Here is a 16,732-nt window from a genome sequence, read left to right as displayed (position 1 = left end):
GGTGGCAGGGGCTAAGGTGCCGGTTTGAGGGCAGCCCTGTCTGGCTCGCGCGGCCCAAGCTTCGTGTCAGAGTCACCAGTAAGAAGACAAGACGGGAAGTGCACAGCTTCACGACAGACCAGCCCCAAGACACCCCCCACACAAAACTCTCTGGAAAGGGTTACATGAAGATGGCCTCAAGTATGGTGTGATCTTTATTCCATGACAATCTTCAACTCAACACAAATTTCATCTTTACATAGGATGGTAATTGTACAAAGAAATAAAATGTTTTTGTAAAATCTGATTAAAACACTGATTTCTCCCTCCCCAACAACCCCCTCCCCCGGCCCCACTCCGGCAAAGGAGACAGGATGGAGGACAGGGCACAGGGTGAGGGCGGAGGAACGGAGGCCTCACCGGCGCTGACTGGCTCCCCCTCCCCGCCCCCAGCAGGCACCTCCCGCTGCTGCCCACACACACGGGAGGCTGCCAACACGGAGAAGTGAGTGGGCACTGTCCTCTCTGGCTGTTTCTGGGGCACCAAGCACAGGTGACAGTGTAAGTCTAAAGAGCTTTCAAGTTCTATGGGCCCTGGGTGTTCTCTGCCAGATGGGAGCCCGATGGGCAAGAAGGGCAGGACCCCTGGAAAGCCTGTGGTCCTGACCCGCATGCGCGGGGGGTGGGGGTGGGTGGAGGCGGGGGCAGCACACCACCCGACACTGTGGGAATCCAAGCTGTCGTTTGGTCCAAGACAGCCGAATCTTCCCAGAAAGACAATGCCAGAGGCTTCCCAACTGTCCTGTGGGAATCTCTGGGCACGAAGGCTCCCCGCCTGCTCCCGTCCCAGCCAGGCCAAGCTGCACTGGGAACACATTCAGGCGCAGGCCAAAGGGCAGCTCAAAATAGTCTGTTTGGCAAATGGAGCTTGACTGGAAGCTGGACGCCCAGAGAGGATCAGGAGCGGCCCGGGGACTCCTGAGCAGCCTGCGGGGCTCTGGGAGGCTGAGGCTAGACCCTACGGCCAGGGCAGGTGCAGGGCAGTTACGGCGGCCTGAGCCCAAGGGCCCAAGCAGCTGGGAAGAGCTGCCGGGGCGTCCCCAGGCAGGCGGGGAGCCAGCGCCTGAGGCCTGCGATGGCGAGAGCACCTCCCCGGCCTGCTTCCAGCTCCAGAGGACGGACAGGCCTTTAGGAAGTACACAAAAACTACAGTTAAGAAAAAAAAAAAAAAGCCCCCAAAATGCAGATGCAGTTCCTTAGGGGACTTTTTAAGCAGGCAGTTTTCTGCTGAGATGCTGGATTTGTGACCAAAAAAGGGCCGATATTTATTTTTAGAGCAAAAAGCCTATTCAGTGCCTGTGGGAGGGCTCGGATGATGTGGCCAACCTCGCCTGCCCCGGCCCCAGGGGCTGTCACCATCCTGGGAGGATGTCCACAGTGGTCATGCCCCTCAGAGACGTGCACTGCACAGCAGGGGCCTGCGACGCCCTCTTATCCACTGGCCCAGACCCTGCCCCTGCCCGGGGTCACGATGACGGCCTAAGGGCCCTCACACTGCTTGACGGAGCAGAGGCCTCCAGCCACCTGGGAGGGACCGGCAGCTGCCTAGGAGGCACTTCCCCTACGTGACTGAGAAGACAACAAAGAAATGGGGAAAATGCCTTCCAGGTAGCTTAAGCTTTTGGAAATGCACAGGAACAACGGAGAGGAAGGACTTCAGGAGGCTGTGGGTCAGCCGAGGCTCAAGCCTCACAGGACACCAGACAGAAGGCACACCGTGGGGACAGCCCCACCGAGCCTTCGAGGCCCACTGGCCTCACTGCCAAAGCACGCACTCCTCATGGAACAGCTCTAGAGGCCAGAGTGTTCTTCCCCACACTGAACGAGAGCTCTCCTGGGCTAATGTCACTGCGCGGTCCGGGAGGGAAGCAGTTAGGGCCCAGAGTCCCAGAAAAAGAGGGAGGGGACGAAGAGAGAGAACACACTTGGGATCGGGCTTTGCACATGAACAGCACCACATGTATACATGTGTGGGGGGATTGTCATCACCCTCCAGGAGATGTCACCCACCCAGAGAACCCCAGGTGACCAGGGCGGCTGGGCAGGACAGCCAGGCAGTCTTTACGCAGGGAGGCTGGCCAGGCAGGCAGCCTTCCCAAGGGCGGGACTAGGCGTGTGCTGCTGGACATGACTAATGCACCCTGGGGAGAGGCCCAGGGCTCTGAGGAATTCCATAACTTGATGGAGTCCTGTCCCTTTCACGGAAGAAAATGGACTTAAGCTATAGCTTGCTGGGAAGGAATCTGGAACTGAAGACCGTTTTATTAAGAGTCCGTGTCCAATGATTAGGCAGGACCTACGTAGAGGGAGAGAGAAACCAGTGTGAGAGAAATGGTGTGGAATGTACCGTTCAAAGTCACAAGAACAGAAGAGCTGCAGACCGAGCCAGCCTCCTGTGCCCCCGTGGCTGACAGGGCATGAGAACGGCGCTGGAGACCAGGAGCCCCACCCCCTGCCTGGCCAGCCTCGGCGGGGACAGACCCACCTTCCCCCCTGAGCAAGGCCACAGATCCAGCACGGGTGGACATCTCCAAAACCGCCCCGAGACCGTTCACGCTGCCAGACAGCACTGCTCTCCCTAACGAGGCCCACGTGTGCCCTCCACGAGCACACGCCGGCACTGCCACCGCTGCTCCTTGTTAATCTGAGAGGCGTCTTGCCTGTCGCAGCAGCCAGGTGCGGCGAGCCCAGCCGGCGTCCACTGGCTCCGAGCTGACCTCCCTGGGGGCCGTGTCTACTGTACTGCCTCTCTCGGTCTCCGAGGAAGGAGGTGCCGGAGGGTCCCGAGTGCAGACCTCCAGCTGAGAGGGCAAGAGCCGACAGCCCTGCCTCTGCGTTCCTCTAGGCCCCCAACCCCAAGCACAAGCTACGAAGAGAGGAACCAGCGGCATGTGTTGTTGAGGAAAGCAAGAGGAAACAGAAACAGGTCAAGGAAGAAAACTCTTGTCCTTTTTCTTTTCTTTTCCAGGGCATCCAGCATGGCTTCCTGGACCAGGGAGGGGCGCTGGGCTTGTTCCCACCCACGCAGCAGAGCGGATGCCTCTGCCGGAGTCACGGATGCAGCCGACACACCATCCCTGGCCCCCAAGTGTGCGCATGGGAAAAACCCGCCCACCAGTGGCCTCTCGCTCCCGGCCACATTCCACAAGTCTCGCCCCCTCACACGCCCGTGAAGCCCTAGAACCCTCCAGCTGCACCCCTAGAGGGCGTGTGTGGGATGCCACCTGGCTGAGCGGACACACTGGCTACGGCCCCGCCTTCCAGGTCTCCTTCCACTCCCACCCACTCCAGGGGCCTGACCCCTTCTCCCCAGGGCAAGTGCCATGCTCTTGGAACAGGCAAGCAGCAGGCTCCGAGATGTGACTGGGAATGAGCTCCTCAAAGACCCCGGGGGTCGGGAAGTCGGGGCTGGCTGTGCAGTAAGAATAACCATGGCCTCCCGGCTCAAATCTTTCCAAAACATCAAGCATTCCTTTTTCCCCTGGAGCTATTAAGAAACACCCACTCGCTCCGATCCTGGGAAAAGGAAACCAGGAGACTAAAATAGCTGGCTGTGCTCCTGCTGCAACTACACCACCAAGCCAAAGCCAGAGAGGGCCTCCCGTACCTCCTGGCACTGGTCCAGCCCAGGGATCTGGGGGTAGGGGGTTCTCCTGAGAAGGACACAAGCTGTGGGGCCACCCCTGCCCACAGAGACCTGTGGATGGCATTTAGGAAGAGCCAGACACCAACGGGAGGAGTGCAAGCTGGAGGGAAGAGTCTCAGCACCATCCCGCCCCACATCCAGGCAGACTCACCCCCCCAACGCTGGTGACAGCAAAGCTTCAGCTCTGCCCACAGCCCACTGGGAAGCAGTGGGAAGGGGAGAACCATGCCTACACCTCCTTCAGCCTACCCAGCCCTGGTCTACAGATGCCCTGGGGTGGGGGGAGGGTGGCATTTGTGCCCCACCTCCACCTGCCCCAATACTGAACCCTCCCTCAGGCAGCACCAGGCTTCAGAGCTGGCACTGCAGCTCAATGAAGACCACAGCCCTACTAGTAACAGCTGGGTTCAGAGAAAATGGCAGGGCTGGCCCCTGACACTGCACGCTGCTGGGGCAGGAGGCAGGGGAACACAGGGGGGCCTGGGACAAAGCTAGGAAAACAGCTTCCTGTCCTGGACCCTCCCATCTGTCTGGGTACCGCCTCCCTGAACTGCAGCCTGGCCCAGAGGACCAGCCCCACACCCCGCCAGCCCACAGCATCCTTGTCTATGGACAGCTGCCAGAAGAGGGGTCCGTGTAGCACCCCCGTCCCAATCTAGTGAATCTGTTCGGTTTCTTTTGGTGATTCATGTCTCAGGGCCATGTTAGCAGAACTGACCCTTAGTATAAGTGACAAAAATAGGGCCTTTCAGGAATTTCGGCTCCAATCCAAATGGAAACACAAGAACAAGGAGGGCAAAACAATTACGCCCCAAAAGACCAAAGAGAAACACCTTCAATACCCACCGCCATCCTGCCCTACTACCCCAAGGCAGAGCAGGTGTAACTGGCCACAACACTGGGGCTGCCTGGCGTCCTGGAACCAGGAGAGCAGCTGCCCCTAGCCCCTGCCAGGGAGCCAGTGTGGGGCGCGGGGGCGCGCTCTGGGACTGGGGGCGCAAAGCCCACGCAGCGGCCCCTCCTGAGGGCAGAAGGGCCCGCGGCCCAGACACAGCTGGCCAGTGCACGCAGAAGGAAAAGCTCCTGTTTGGCGGCTGCCCTGCCGGCCAGGAAGGCGAAGACAAAAGGGAGTCAGGCAAACCCCAGGTGGGCAGGGAGCCCACCAAGAGGGAGAGAAGAGGGAGAGGCCAGAGCTCGGGCAGCCCAGCGCGGCCAGGGATGAACTGCCAGAGCCGGGAGCCTGGGAGCCGGCGGCTGCAAGCGGGCTCCAAGACTGTAAATCTTGTCCTCCTTCCCGCCAGAACAGCTGTTCCCAGGACTCTCAGATTACTTGTTGCACAATCTTCCCACTTTCTTTGGGGGGGTGGGTGGGGGATGAAAAAACAAAAAAATCTCAGCAGCAGCACAGAGCTGCTGGAAATGCTGTCACAGCCACCCCCACAGCAGGCGGCGGCGGCGGGAGGGGTTGCAGGGCACTCACTCAGGGAGCCAGGAGTATTCCCACCTAAAGCAGAAGAACCCGGGAGAGGGACGTGGGGGCCAGGGACAAAGGCCACAACCACAGCACCCTAAGGTGCCCTGCCAGAACCAAAGTAGTCCCCTCACAGCCAATTTCAGCTTTTGAGGTTTTATTTTGGTCACTAGGATCCTTAGATGGAAAGGGTGCGAAGCCCCTGGTAGCAGCAGTCTGCTAGAAAACGCAGGAGGTGCAAAAATCCTGAGGCCTGGCTGAAAGGGAAAGTCACTGGCTACCAGGAATGCTAATTGGACCCAAGAATACTGGCCATTATTCACCCCGCTGAGAGCAGGAACCCCTCCTGGGAAGCCAAGGGTTGCAGCGCCCCCTGCTGGGCGATGAGCAGAAAGCAACGTGGGTGGGTTAGAGAGACAGGAAAGGGCAAGGTCGGTGAGCGAGCGCCACTGGCCCAGCGAGCCACCCAGGGCATTTTCTGCACACGTTCATTCTAGAGATACTCCTTTGGGCTCATCAAAACTGAGGTAGTCCAGGGCATCTGGAGTCCCGGAGAATCCCTCAACCTCAGCACTCACTCTGGTGAGACCCCGCACTCACTCCGGAAGCAGAAGGCACTCGGCTGTCCAAGGCCCAGAGGCACCTGTCCCCACCTGTCCTATGGCACATGCACCTCGGAGCAAGGTGGCTCTTCCCAGCTGCTGTGAGAGATCCTGAACCTTCCTTGGCACGATCAGAGTGTTATTTACATGCGCTAGTTACGTGGGGGTTATTTAGCACTTATTGCCAGTTAAAATAAAATTCCGGAGGCGGGATAAGGTCCATGGAAGAGCACACGAGGAATGTTTGCCACCCAAGCACACATGTCCTGCTGTGGATCTGCACGCCCCCGCCTGCCAGGGGAGCGCATCCTCGACCCCAGGGCTGGCTCTCGGTGGGCAGCAGCACACCGGCTCAGCTGACGGAGCTGCACCTGCTTAGCGGCTGCCTGCAAACCCTAGACACAGACTGTCCGCTCCGCCTCGCACGCGCACTGGGCGCCAGGGCTCCTGGGTGCTGTGGCTCCTCCCCATCCTCCCCTCCACGCCGGTCCCAATGCTCCTGAGATCCTGAGAATACCGAGGGAAGTGCACATCTGGAGGAAAGCAGCTACTCCCCACCGCCCCAGCTCTGCCACCTGCTCCCACCTCCTACTCTGAGGGATGAGGCTGCTGCTCAGAAGGTGGGCTCTGAGGAGACGCCAGGGGGCAGGCGTGCGGGCCCACAGAGAGAAGGGGCTGTTAGAAGTGCGGGACACACGTGTCCAGGTGCGTGCAGAGTTAAAGCAAAGTCGGGAGCAGCCAACAGCAGTGTTCACGCTCTTGGGGCCAAGCAGGCAGCGTTCAGAGCCCCGGCTGTGCCACCTGCCGGTTGCAGGTGGCTCCACACCCGCCACAGCCCAGTAAAGCTCCTCCCCTGGAATAGCTGCGCTGCATGACGGTGACCCAGGGAAGGCAGGGTGGCAAAGTTTCCTCTGAGGCAGAAGGCTGGGTGGGGTCACACCAAAATCAATGGCACCATCTGGACCCCACCCCCACCCTGGGCTCTGCAGTGCCAACGTCCTTGGCCACTCATGCCCCCGATCCAGGCCTGAGTGGGCACAGTGTGAGGCCCACGTGGAGGGATCGGACACTGCTGCATGGGGCACATGGCGTCCCGCCACCCTGGGAGAAGTTAACACGGCAGATGGACAGGTAGAGGGGCCCAGCAAGTTCTCATGACCGCCGTCTCTGGCTCTTTAGCAGCAAGGACACAGGACTGGGCTGGTGCCAGGCACGGGTGCGTGGAATTCGACAAGATGCTTAAGACACGAGTCACCTAACCTGTTTCGGAGTCTTCGCTGTCAGAGGAGCTGGACTCACTGGAGCTCTCCGACTCTGAGGACGAGAAGCCCTTCATCTTAGAGGAGCCAGCAATCACCTCGACCTTCTCAGCTGCAATCCAAGCAACAGGAAGCGCGTCAGGCAGGGCCCTGATCCAGGAAAGGGTGCTGTAGCCACAAGCACACCCCACCCACTGGGAGGAAGGACCAGTGGGAAGCCTGTGCCCCGTGAGCTGGCAAGGGCTGCTCCTAACCACCAGCTGCCATCGTCCCAGGACCTGAGTGGCCCCTTGGTTCCCACTGGTAGCCTGCTGCACACTTGCCAAAGACTCGGCTTTTGTTGGAAACTCAAAGCCCCTCCAACCTCTTAGAATATCCTTTGGGAGGTTTATCAAGGATCCAGAGACCAGGCAAGGAGTAATTTCCTAACAATTTCTGCTGGGCTTGGGTTTTCTCAGTTGCTTTTCTGGGAGGGACTGAAGAGGACTCAAAGGGAACAGGACACCCAGACACAGAGCAGGGCAAGGAGAGAGCCCCAGGGCTCTCCTGGCATGGCTGTCCTGTGCCTGAATGTCACACCATGGGCTACACCCCAGGGAGAGGCCCAAGGATCCCAGAAGCCAGTCTGAGCTGGGATCAAGGGCCCTGTGCAATACCCTGACACAGATCCTAAGTCCCAGAGTCCCAAGAGGAAAGCTGTGAGCCAAGGTGGGGCATACATAACATGCAAGAGATGCTTGGAAGAGTGTCCCCAGAAAGGGTGCCACGCCAAGTCGTCCTTGCTAGAGAAGAACAGAAGCTGGCTCAGTCCTAAGACACCGCATCAGCACACAGGCCCCTAAGGCACGGCAGACACGCCTTTCCCATGGCCACGTGCTGCAGACCATGCCCCACAGAGGCAGGAGGTGGTGTTCAGGGCAGACTCAGCACCAGTCAGGTGGGATGAAAGCAGCTGCTGCTTAAAACAAGGGTCAAGACACCGAGCTTTGGGTGGATTCAGACAGCCTCCAGCCAGAGAGGCCTGGAAAGGCACTTGATAGCCCAGGGCTGGGTGTGACCTTCCAGAGGTTTCTATGCCAAAGACACAGATTTTATAATCAGAACAAAAGCCTGCCGAGGTAAAGTGCTGAATGAGGAAGGGGCAGTTAACTGAGGGTGCCCGTGGCAAGGACCCCAAAGCCCACAGGGCCCAAGTGCACCTTGGGGTTTCCTTTTCTTCCGCAAACAGGAGGTGACATAGCGCTCCAGCTCCCGCAGCGTGGACGGCTTCAGGGTCTCAAAATCAATCTCGATCTCGTCGGGGTTGGAGTTCTTGAGTGAGGGCTCCCGAGACTGGATGATGTGCACCACGCGGCCCAGCTTCTCGCCGGGGAGCTTGTTGATGTCCAGGCTGAGCTGCCGCTTCTCCTCGTACGACATGGGCTTGCACTTGTCCTCCTCCTCCGACTCGTACGCGGGAGGCGGCTTGTTCTTCGTGGGCGCCGGCTCCTTCTTGCTACGAAGGGACGATGCAGACACTGTCAAGAGTGTGTCCCCTGAGGAAGCCGGGCACTCATTCCTCTATGTGAGTGGCGGGCTTCCCACAGCCCACCGGCCGGCCTTCACAGCCAATGGGACAAGGGCAACTCAACCCCTGGGAGCACCCAGTGGAGAGTGAAAGCAAACCAGGACCCAGGGGCTGCTGGAGGTGGCTGTGCTGGGGCCCCGAGCCTGCATCTGTACCGCGCTACCCTCCTCCACCAAAGCGCTGAGCCCCAAAGGCTCACCCCACAGACCACGCGGAGCTGCGTCCCACACCTGGGCGCAGCCAGCCCCCACTGTGCTAGCTGATGCTGCAGAGGGCCAGCCTCTACCACGTGGGCAGGATGGGCCAGAGGGCCTGAATGGCCTCAAAGCAGCCCCTGGAAGAAGGGTCCCCACCCAGGGCAAACTCGGGGGCACAGACCTCGCATTGCTGTTGCTGTTGTTATTTTTCTTTGTCTTTTTTGGGGGAAGTTCCTTGGCTTTGCTTTTCTTATTCTCTTCCACTTCCTCTTTCTTTTTGTGCTTTTCTTTTTTCTTTTCCTTCTTGTCTTTCTCCTTTTTCTTTGGTTTGTTCTGCTGGGGCTGCGAGAGGGCTGCGAGCTGCTCGTGCACGGCCTTGAGCTGCAGACCAGACAGGCGAGACACACACCGGGGCTGAGCCCTCCTTCCCAACACACGGGCCCAGGCGCCTGCTCTCAGCCACAGGGGATGGCGTGAAGCCCCGGGGAGTCAGGGTGTGGGCATGGGGGAGGCAGAGGGAGGGCTGGCCCTCGGCTCTGGGACCCACCGTGGTAACCAGATTCCCCAAGTGCCCGCGCCTATCTAGCGCCTGAACCCCAAGGATTGCTGGTGTGCTCCGTGCCAGAGGAGCTGCTCAAGCCAACAGACGCTAAGCCCCATGGCCACCCTGGTCCCAGGAGGAGGGTCCCTAAGAGGCTGGGCAAAACATACAGGCACACTGGGCACTAACAGCTTCATGACTGGCTTGCAGGGAGAGAAACCACCAGGCAGGCCCAGGAGAGACAGACATCCTAGCTCGACCTCCTCCTTCCAGACGTTGGAAGGATCCAGAAGTCTCACCTCTACCCATCAAACAGCTGAGCACCCCCAACCTCGACACATACAGTGCACACATGTGTAGGATCAACATGCACTTGACCTAGCCGAGGGGAAGAGGCCACGAGGTGATCAGCCAAAATTCTGCATCTGTGGGACCTCAGAGCCAAGAACACCCCTCGGCATGCTCTGGGGAGACCGCCCTGGTCACGGACTCCAGGGGCCGGGAACGGAGCCGCGGGTGCCCTCACCTGCTCCTGGAGCTCTGCCAGCCGCTGGGCTCGCTCCTCCTCGGAGTCGTCTGTGGAACTGTCGCTGTCCGAGGAGCTGTCGCTGCTGCTGTCGCTGGAGGAGGGTGGGGCCACAACCTTGGTGGGAGGGGGCACCGCCGGGGAGGACACAGCCACCACTGGCTCCTCAGGCTCGTCGGGCATCTTGGCAAAGCGCATTTCGAACACATCCTGGGAAGGGAAAGTCATGCCCGTGAGGGCTGCTGCGTGCCCAGGCCGTGACCCAGCATCACCTGGCCGCACCAGCCACTGGGGCCAGCTCAACAGGAGGCGATCAGAGGGCCAAGAGGGCTTCCAGCACGGTAACCCCCCCACTGCCACTAACACGCGGTCAAGGGGCTGGCTGAGGCCCTCTAACGGCTCTTTTAATACTCTTCTCTCAACTCTCACTTTGAAGAGCAAGGTGGTCCTGAGGTGGCTGGACGCTCACCTCCTGGGGAACACAGCCCGTGTAAGCACATGTGACCCAGGCCACAGAAGGCACTAGCCACTGAAGATGTCACTCTGGGGGTGGCCAACAGATGGCGGGCCAAGGGCATCCCCAGAAAAGAGTCCCTTAAGGCCCCTGCCAGGTCCGTGACTCCCAGGCAGCGGCAGCGGGCAGGCTCTCTGGTTTTAGAGGGCCTTCCAGGCAGAGGGAATAGCATGTGAAAAGGCCCCAAGGTAGGAGCGTAGGTGGCACAGAGCATACAACTACTCAGGGGCCAGGCCCCGCAGCACTGGGCACGTGCCTGAGTCAGCCTCCCCAAGCAGTGCTGAGCTGCTGGCTCAAGTGTCTCTGGGGCGTGCAGGGCAAGGGCAGCAGGCGTGGGGGCGCTGAAGACAGGCTAAGGGAGGGCGCCGCCTTGTGCGGTGCAAGCAATCTAAGCAGAGGCCACGGGCGCTCACTCCAGGAGACCGAGACCCTTCCACTCTAACACCCAGGAATCGAACGGAACCATGTGGGGTCGCCGAGCTCAGTGACAGCAGCCCTATCTGCACACACGGGGCCTGGCTATGCATTGCCCACCAGCTGGCAAGTCCTGCCCTTCCCTGGGGGCTCTGTGATCAAGCCAGTGATGACCCAAGAGGACAGGGCCGGCTTCCCAGCAGAATTCTGGGACCTGCTCAAAGCCTGGAATAAACTGATCAACGGGGCAACTGACGAAACGAAAGGGCTCTTCCGCCAAGTGTGCGTCGACACTTCAGAGAGCAGCACGTGGGGTCAAGAGCCAAGACTGCTGTTTCGTTCGGCCCTGGGCGCACCTGACAGAGCAGCCCCAGAGCCCTTCCTGATGGCCCAGCAGACTGAGCCCGAGGTTCCTGTCCCAGCAGCAGGGGAGGGTGCCCCCCCTCCCCCCCGCGGCAGGCGTCCCACACAGCTGCGGTGCTGCCCCCGTCCCCAGACCACCCGGCGTGTGGCGTCCTCCTCCCAGCAGGGCGCCTGCCTGCGTTCTGTTAAGCGGTTTTGCTGACCAGGTACTGGAAGGGCAGTAACGTTCTCATCTCTTCAGAAATAAATCCTTGAGCAGGTCTGAGGGGAGGAGGGAGACACATGGGAGGGGACGACTAGACACTATCACCCTGCCGTCAGGGAGAGGGGCCCAGGCACGGAAAGGCAGCGGCTTCCCACCAGGGGGGAGGCCCCCAGTTGGGGCAAGCAGGCAAGATCCCAGTGCTGTGGCACCTGGCCACGTGCCGAGAGAGCAGTGCCCCTCCCGACCCGCAGGGCCGTGGGCGTGGGTAGGCTCAGGGCCCCGAATGACTCCAAGGGTCAGTGGGTTAGAGAAGCGAATGTGCCTCAGAGTGACAGGACACCATGAAGGTAGGTGACCACCTCTCCTTCCCCCGTCAGAGGGAAGGCCCTTTATCAAGGGGGAGCTGCTTCAGGCCACTGTGTCTGTCCCAGACTTGGTCCCCCCAGTCCCCCGCCCAGCCTGGAGACATCGCTGCCCTTGCTATGAGGCAAGGCACTCCTCCCAGGCTGTGGCTGCTGTGGAAATGGGGAGTTGGGGCAGGTGGCACTTGCTCTGAGGCCTCCTGTTCCCTAGGTGTTCGTGGCCTTGGCCTTCCTAAGGCCCCCAAACCAAACAGCATAGAGTACAAGACAAGATGCCAGTGGGATGAGAAGCCAGCGTCAGGTGGGGCTGGGGCTGCTGGTGTCCAGCTGTATGAGCCCATCACCCTCCTGTCTGTAGGATGTGAGAACCCTGCTCTAGCCCACAGAGGGGTATTTCGGGACACTCGTGTCTGCGGGCCCAGGGCCGCTGCAGGAAAACCTTGCTGGGTGGCTCCAACAGTCACATGTCTGCCCCAAGCACCAGTTTTGTGGTCAACAGGAATGATGAACTCCCGTCTCCAGGAGCTCAGTCTACAGGCAACAGAAAGCCACACGAGTGCGAGGACAATGGTAACTGTGTTCGGTGCTAAGGTGGAGACAGCCGGGGTCAGAATGAAACAGCAACTGGAAAGGGTGTGCTGAAACCTAAGCACGAAAGGTGGACACCAGACCAAGTGCCAGAAGACAAACGCTGCTGCAGAGACCAGGGAGGACGGCACCAAGAAGGGAAAGGACACAGGGGCAAGAACGTGGTCAGGGGGGCCATGGGGCCAGCTAGAGGACAGCGAAGCCCAATAAGATGCACTGAGGCAGACAGCTCCCGAGGGAGGGTGGTGATGGTGAGGAGCAGCGGACCCCAAAAGCCAGAACTCATGAGGGAAAAGGGGCCCAGCTGCCTGGCCAGCACCCTGTCACCTCTAACCCACTCCTCTGGGGGTCACGACGTGCTTTGTGGCCTCGGCACACCCCACTGACTTCAGACAAGCATCTGTTCTTGCTAGGACGGTGAGGAGGGTCACCCACCCCGGGCTACATCAGATCCGTGGGGGAAGCCTCCCCATTAGTGAAATGAACACGCTCAGGTGCTGGTGACGCCGCTGTGAGGGGAGGACACGACATACACCGCGACCTCAAAAGCTTCCCACCTCTGGGATTTAACACAGATCCCAACATACTTTTCAGTTTACTTTTCTTTGCTGTAAAAACAATCATATACCTCCTCGAATTTGCCACGTTTTTCTTGAAATAAAACTCTAGTCGTGGCCAGGCGTGGTGGCTCACGCCTCCAATCCTAGCACTCTGGGAGGCCAAGGCAGGCAGATTGCTCAAGGTCAGGAGTTTGAAACCAGCCTGAGCAAGAGCGAGACCCCATCTCTACTATAAATAGAAATAAATTAATTGGCCAACTAATATATAGAGAAAAAATGAGCCGGGCGTGGTGGCGCATGCCTGTAGTCCCAGCTACTCGGGAGGCTGAGGCAGGAGGATTGCTTGAGCCCAGGAGATTGAGGTTGCTGTGAACTAGGCTGACGCCACGGCACTCACTCTAGCCTGGGCAACAGAGTGAGACTCTGTCTCAAAAAACCAAAAAAGGCCGGGCGCTGTGGCTCACGCCTGTAATCCTAGCTCTTGGGAGGCCGAGGCGGGCGGATTGCTCAAGGTCAGGAGTTCAAAACCAGCCTGAGCAAGAGCGAGACCCCGTCTCTACTATAAACAGAAAGAAATTAATTGGCCAACTGATATATATATATAAAAAAAATTAGCCGGGCATGGTGGCGCATGCCTGTAGTCCCAGCTACTCGGGAGGCTGAGGCAGAAGGATCACTCGAGCCCAGGAGTTTGAGGTTGCTGTGAGCTAGGCTGACGCCACGGCACTCACTCTAGCCTGGACAACAAAGTGAGACTCTGTCTCAAAAAAAAAAAAAAAAAAAGAAAGAAAAAAAAAAAAAAAAAAAAAAAAAAAAAAAAAAACCAAAAAAACCCAAAACCAAAAAACTCTGGTCGTCACATGGGTCACAATCACCACCCAACTTCCTAAATACTCTTTAGTTCACAACAGAGCAGAGAGTGAAAGGGGTGCCAGCAGCAGCCCCAGGCCCACCAGCTATGCCAACACTTTTCAGCCCAGGCAACCCTTGGTCTCCCGAGGAAACCCTGACCCCTGAGGCGCCCGGTCATCTTTGTGGCCATAGCTGCCAGGCTTGGAATTTAGAAGCTGGAAGAGGAAAATAGAGTGGATACTTTCCATGCAGCTTTCCAGATAAATCCTACAACTTGAGCACAGCCTAATTAAGAGATCTAATTAAGCAGGTCCCAAAACCTCTTAAAGAGGTGAATGAGGGCTGGGGCTTTGTTCCTCCCTGTCTGTGAGGAAGAGTCTAGCTCTCCAAGCCATGCCAATATAGAAGAGCTCACAGAGAAAGACGAAAAACAAGCCCCAAATGCCATAAACACAACTGCCCGCCAGGAGAGAAGCCTGCTCAGGAACAGCTCCACGCTGACTCTGTCGCCAGAGACACCCCCACCCACCCACTGGTGTGAAGAGACGACCTGCCCTAGGGCAGGCAAAGCAGGCTGGGGGCAGTGGCACCCCCCCCGGGGGCAGGGCCCAGTCTGCTCTAGCCCGGTACCCAGAGCAGTAAGTTTAGGAAGACACCCTTCTGTTACGGAGGCAGACGTCTCAGCGGCTTTGCATGCTACAGGTGAACTCCATGTTTGGTCAGACTCACTCTACCTCCAGACGAAGAAAAATGCCAAAAATAGAGAAAGAAAACAAAAACAAACTTTTAGTGGAAAAGCAGAGATTTGTGAAAAGGAGGTGGCTGCAGGATGTCAGTACAGGACAGGAAGAGAGAGACACAAAAATTAGGAAGAGAGACCTAGAACACAGTAGAGGTGTTTTCTATTTCTTTTCCCTTTCTTATTCATTTTTTAAAAATAAAGTAGCTCAAAATAGCAATCTTTGGTGCTGGTGGACAATGTGCTTTGGTTTAGCTGTTTCTGTGATGGCAAGTACAGGGCACAGGCATCGAGCTGGGCAATGTGGGCAAAGCTACCCCCATCTTCTCAAGAAAGTGGGAGGGAAGAATGGAGGAGCCTAAGGCACAAATCTGAAGTCACCACTGCCACCGCGTGGCCCTGTGTGAAAATTGCATTAAAATTTAAAAAGCCTCAATTTCAAGGGTGGGAAATACACACACAGGGAAGGGGCAGTCGGCACACAAACAGTATGGAATTGCAGAGAGCACAAACCCTCACCTCCAGTGTCACAGAAAATAAAACTAAGAAAGGACCAGTAGAAATAAAAACCTTCCGCGCCTGAGCATGTATTTAAATAACAAGAGCCAGGTCCACAGTAGTAAGAACAAGCCCAACCAACCAACCTCCCAAGCGGAGTGGTTTTCTTCTACATCAAGAGAGTGTGAGGACTTGCCCTCTGAACCCAAGGCAGCCCCTAGCCTACAGAGAATGGGGGACACGGTGCCTTAGGCATCGGGGGACACTGTGGTGGTGAGTCTGGGAGAACTCAGGGGACTAGCGGACCTTGGAGGGAGGCGAGCAGCGGGGCTCAGGAGACCTCTCCCTCGCACAGACACCACCAAAGGCGCCACGAGCCACCACGCTTCTGCCTGGGAAGCACTTCACAGACAGAGCCCCCAGAGCACACAGTGACACTTCGCCAGCAGCAGGTCACCCAGCCACACGGCCTTCCCACGAGCAGAAGCAACCCATGGGGCCCTGGGGAGAAGAGGCAGGCAATTTTTATGATTGTGTATATATAAATTGAAAGAACTTAAAAAGATTATGGAAGCACTAAATATTGACTGTATTCTCCAAAATTTTTAACCCACCCAATCTTACTAACCAAAAGTAATCACTATTTAATCTTGGGTGTGTATTCTTCCTTTTTTTTTTAAACAAGGGACAGTGCAGCTAGTTCACACATCTTGGCTGCGATCTGTCCCCTTCCCTGCTCACACGTGCACTCCGCGGCGTGCACCCCCTGGGACTGTCAACTTGAAGGGAAGGGCCCACGAACAGCACCCATCAGGGAATCGGGGTCACGGGGAAATGGCCAGCCTGCAGCTAGAAGGCAAACAAAGGGCTTCAAGGCTCTGGAGAAGAAACATTCACAGTCACGCAGTTACTTCAGCTTGTAGCTGCGGCGGCGTCTACTACAGGCACGAGTGTGCCCTGCCAACGGGAGACAGGTCTGTCTTTGATAAGAGACTGACCTCATGCACAGCACACACATGCCCTTCTGGCCAAACCCCAGTGTGGGTGGAGGGGGCTTTCGGTGGGACACACCAAAACACCACCAGCCACCCTGCTTTAATAATAATTAAATACTCCCAACTGAAAGCACGTGCATCAGCCTGAGCTGAGTGCACTTTTCCAAAGCAACGTGGCATCATCCTAAGGAACATGAGAGAAATAAAATCTGCCAAAGCCCATAGAGGTCTGGTCCCACCAGGACGTTAGCCTGCTCTGCTGCACTGCAGGTGGCCACGCCCTCTCCCTGAAGCCTCACCTGGAGCTTGCGGGCCATGGCCACCACCTCATGGTCGGGAGGGTTGTACTTATAGCAGTTGGAGAACATCAATCGGACATCAGCACCAAATTCCTGAGCATCGCGGTACTCACGGGCCTCCAGTTTAGACTGGAAAACAAGACAGGTCCCCGTTAGCCATGACTGTCCATGTTCCAACAGGGAGGTGAGGCTTCTAAGTGCCTCTCTCGGTTTGATCCAGACCCTGGTGGGGGGACAGGCCATACCCCAGTCCTCAGCGTCAGGTGGACGAGGAGATGCTCAACAGCAAGTCTCAGGGCTGGGAACCTCCCTCCTCGCATCCCAGGCTCACCCACCAGGACCTGCCTGTCTAAAGGGCAGGTGGCCACAGACCCCACAGAGGTGGCTGAGGTTCAGCCAGTACTGAAGGAGGGAGGAAAGGGGGCTGGGCCCAGTTCTAATTGGATGGTCAAAGGGACACAGCCCTGTCCCCTACTCTGCCTGTCCCGTATTTGG

General features: G+C 57.9%; 1 protein-coding gene across 4 annotated transcripts in view; it reads right to left on the bottom strand.

Annotated features, from left to right (window-relative positions):
* Positions 1-16,732, bottom strand: part of BRD4 (bromodomain containing 4) — an 87,271-nt gene that overhangs the window by 11,041 nt on the left and 59,498 nt on the right. For 3 of the 4 annotated variants that reach the window (XM_076001491.1, XM_076001490.1, XM_076001492.1), the window contains 5 exons: positions 16,238-16,366; positions 9,849-10,058; positions 8,963-9,162; positions 8,217-8,512; positions 7,019-7,129 (listed from right to left, as the gene is read on the bottom strand). In XM_076001491.1, coding sequence (XP_075857606.1) covers positions 7,019-7,129; positions 8,217-8,512; positions 8,963-9,162; positions 9,849-10,058; positions 16,238-16,366 — 946 coding nt within the window. Of the gene's footprint in view, positions 1-169; positions 2,336-7,018; positions 7,130-8,216; positions 8,513-8,962; positions 9,163-9,848; positions 10,059-16,237; positions 16,367-16,732 lie in introns of those variants that run through there. The other variant, XM_076001493.1, reaches the window with a different exon arrangement.

The sequence above is a fragment of the Microcebus murinus genome, chromosome 4, assembly GCF_040939455.1.
Source record: "Microcebus murinus isolate Inina chromosome 4, M.murinus_Inina_mat1.0, whole genome shotgun sequence".
In the NCBI taxonomy this organism is placed as follows: Eukaryota; Metazoa; Chordata; class Mammalia; order Primates; family Cheirogaleidae; genus Microcebus; species Microcebus murinus.
This window is presented reverse-complemented; position numbering and strand designations above follow the sequence as displayed.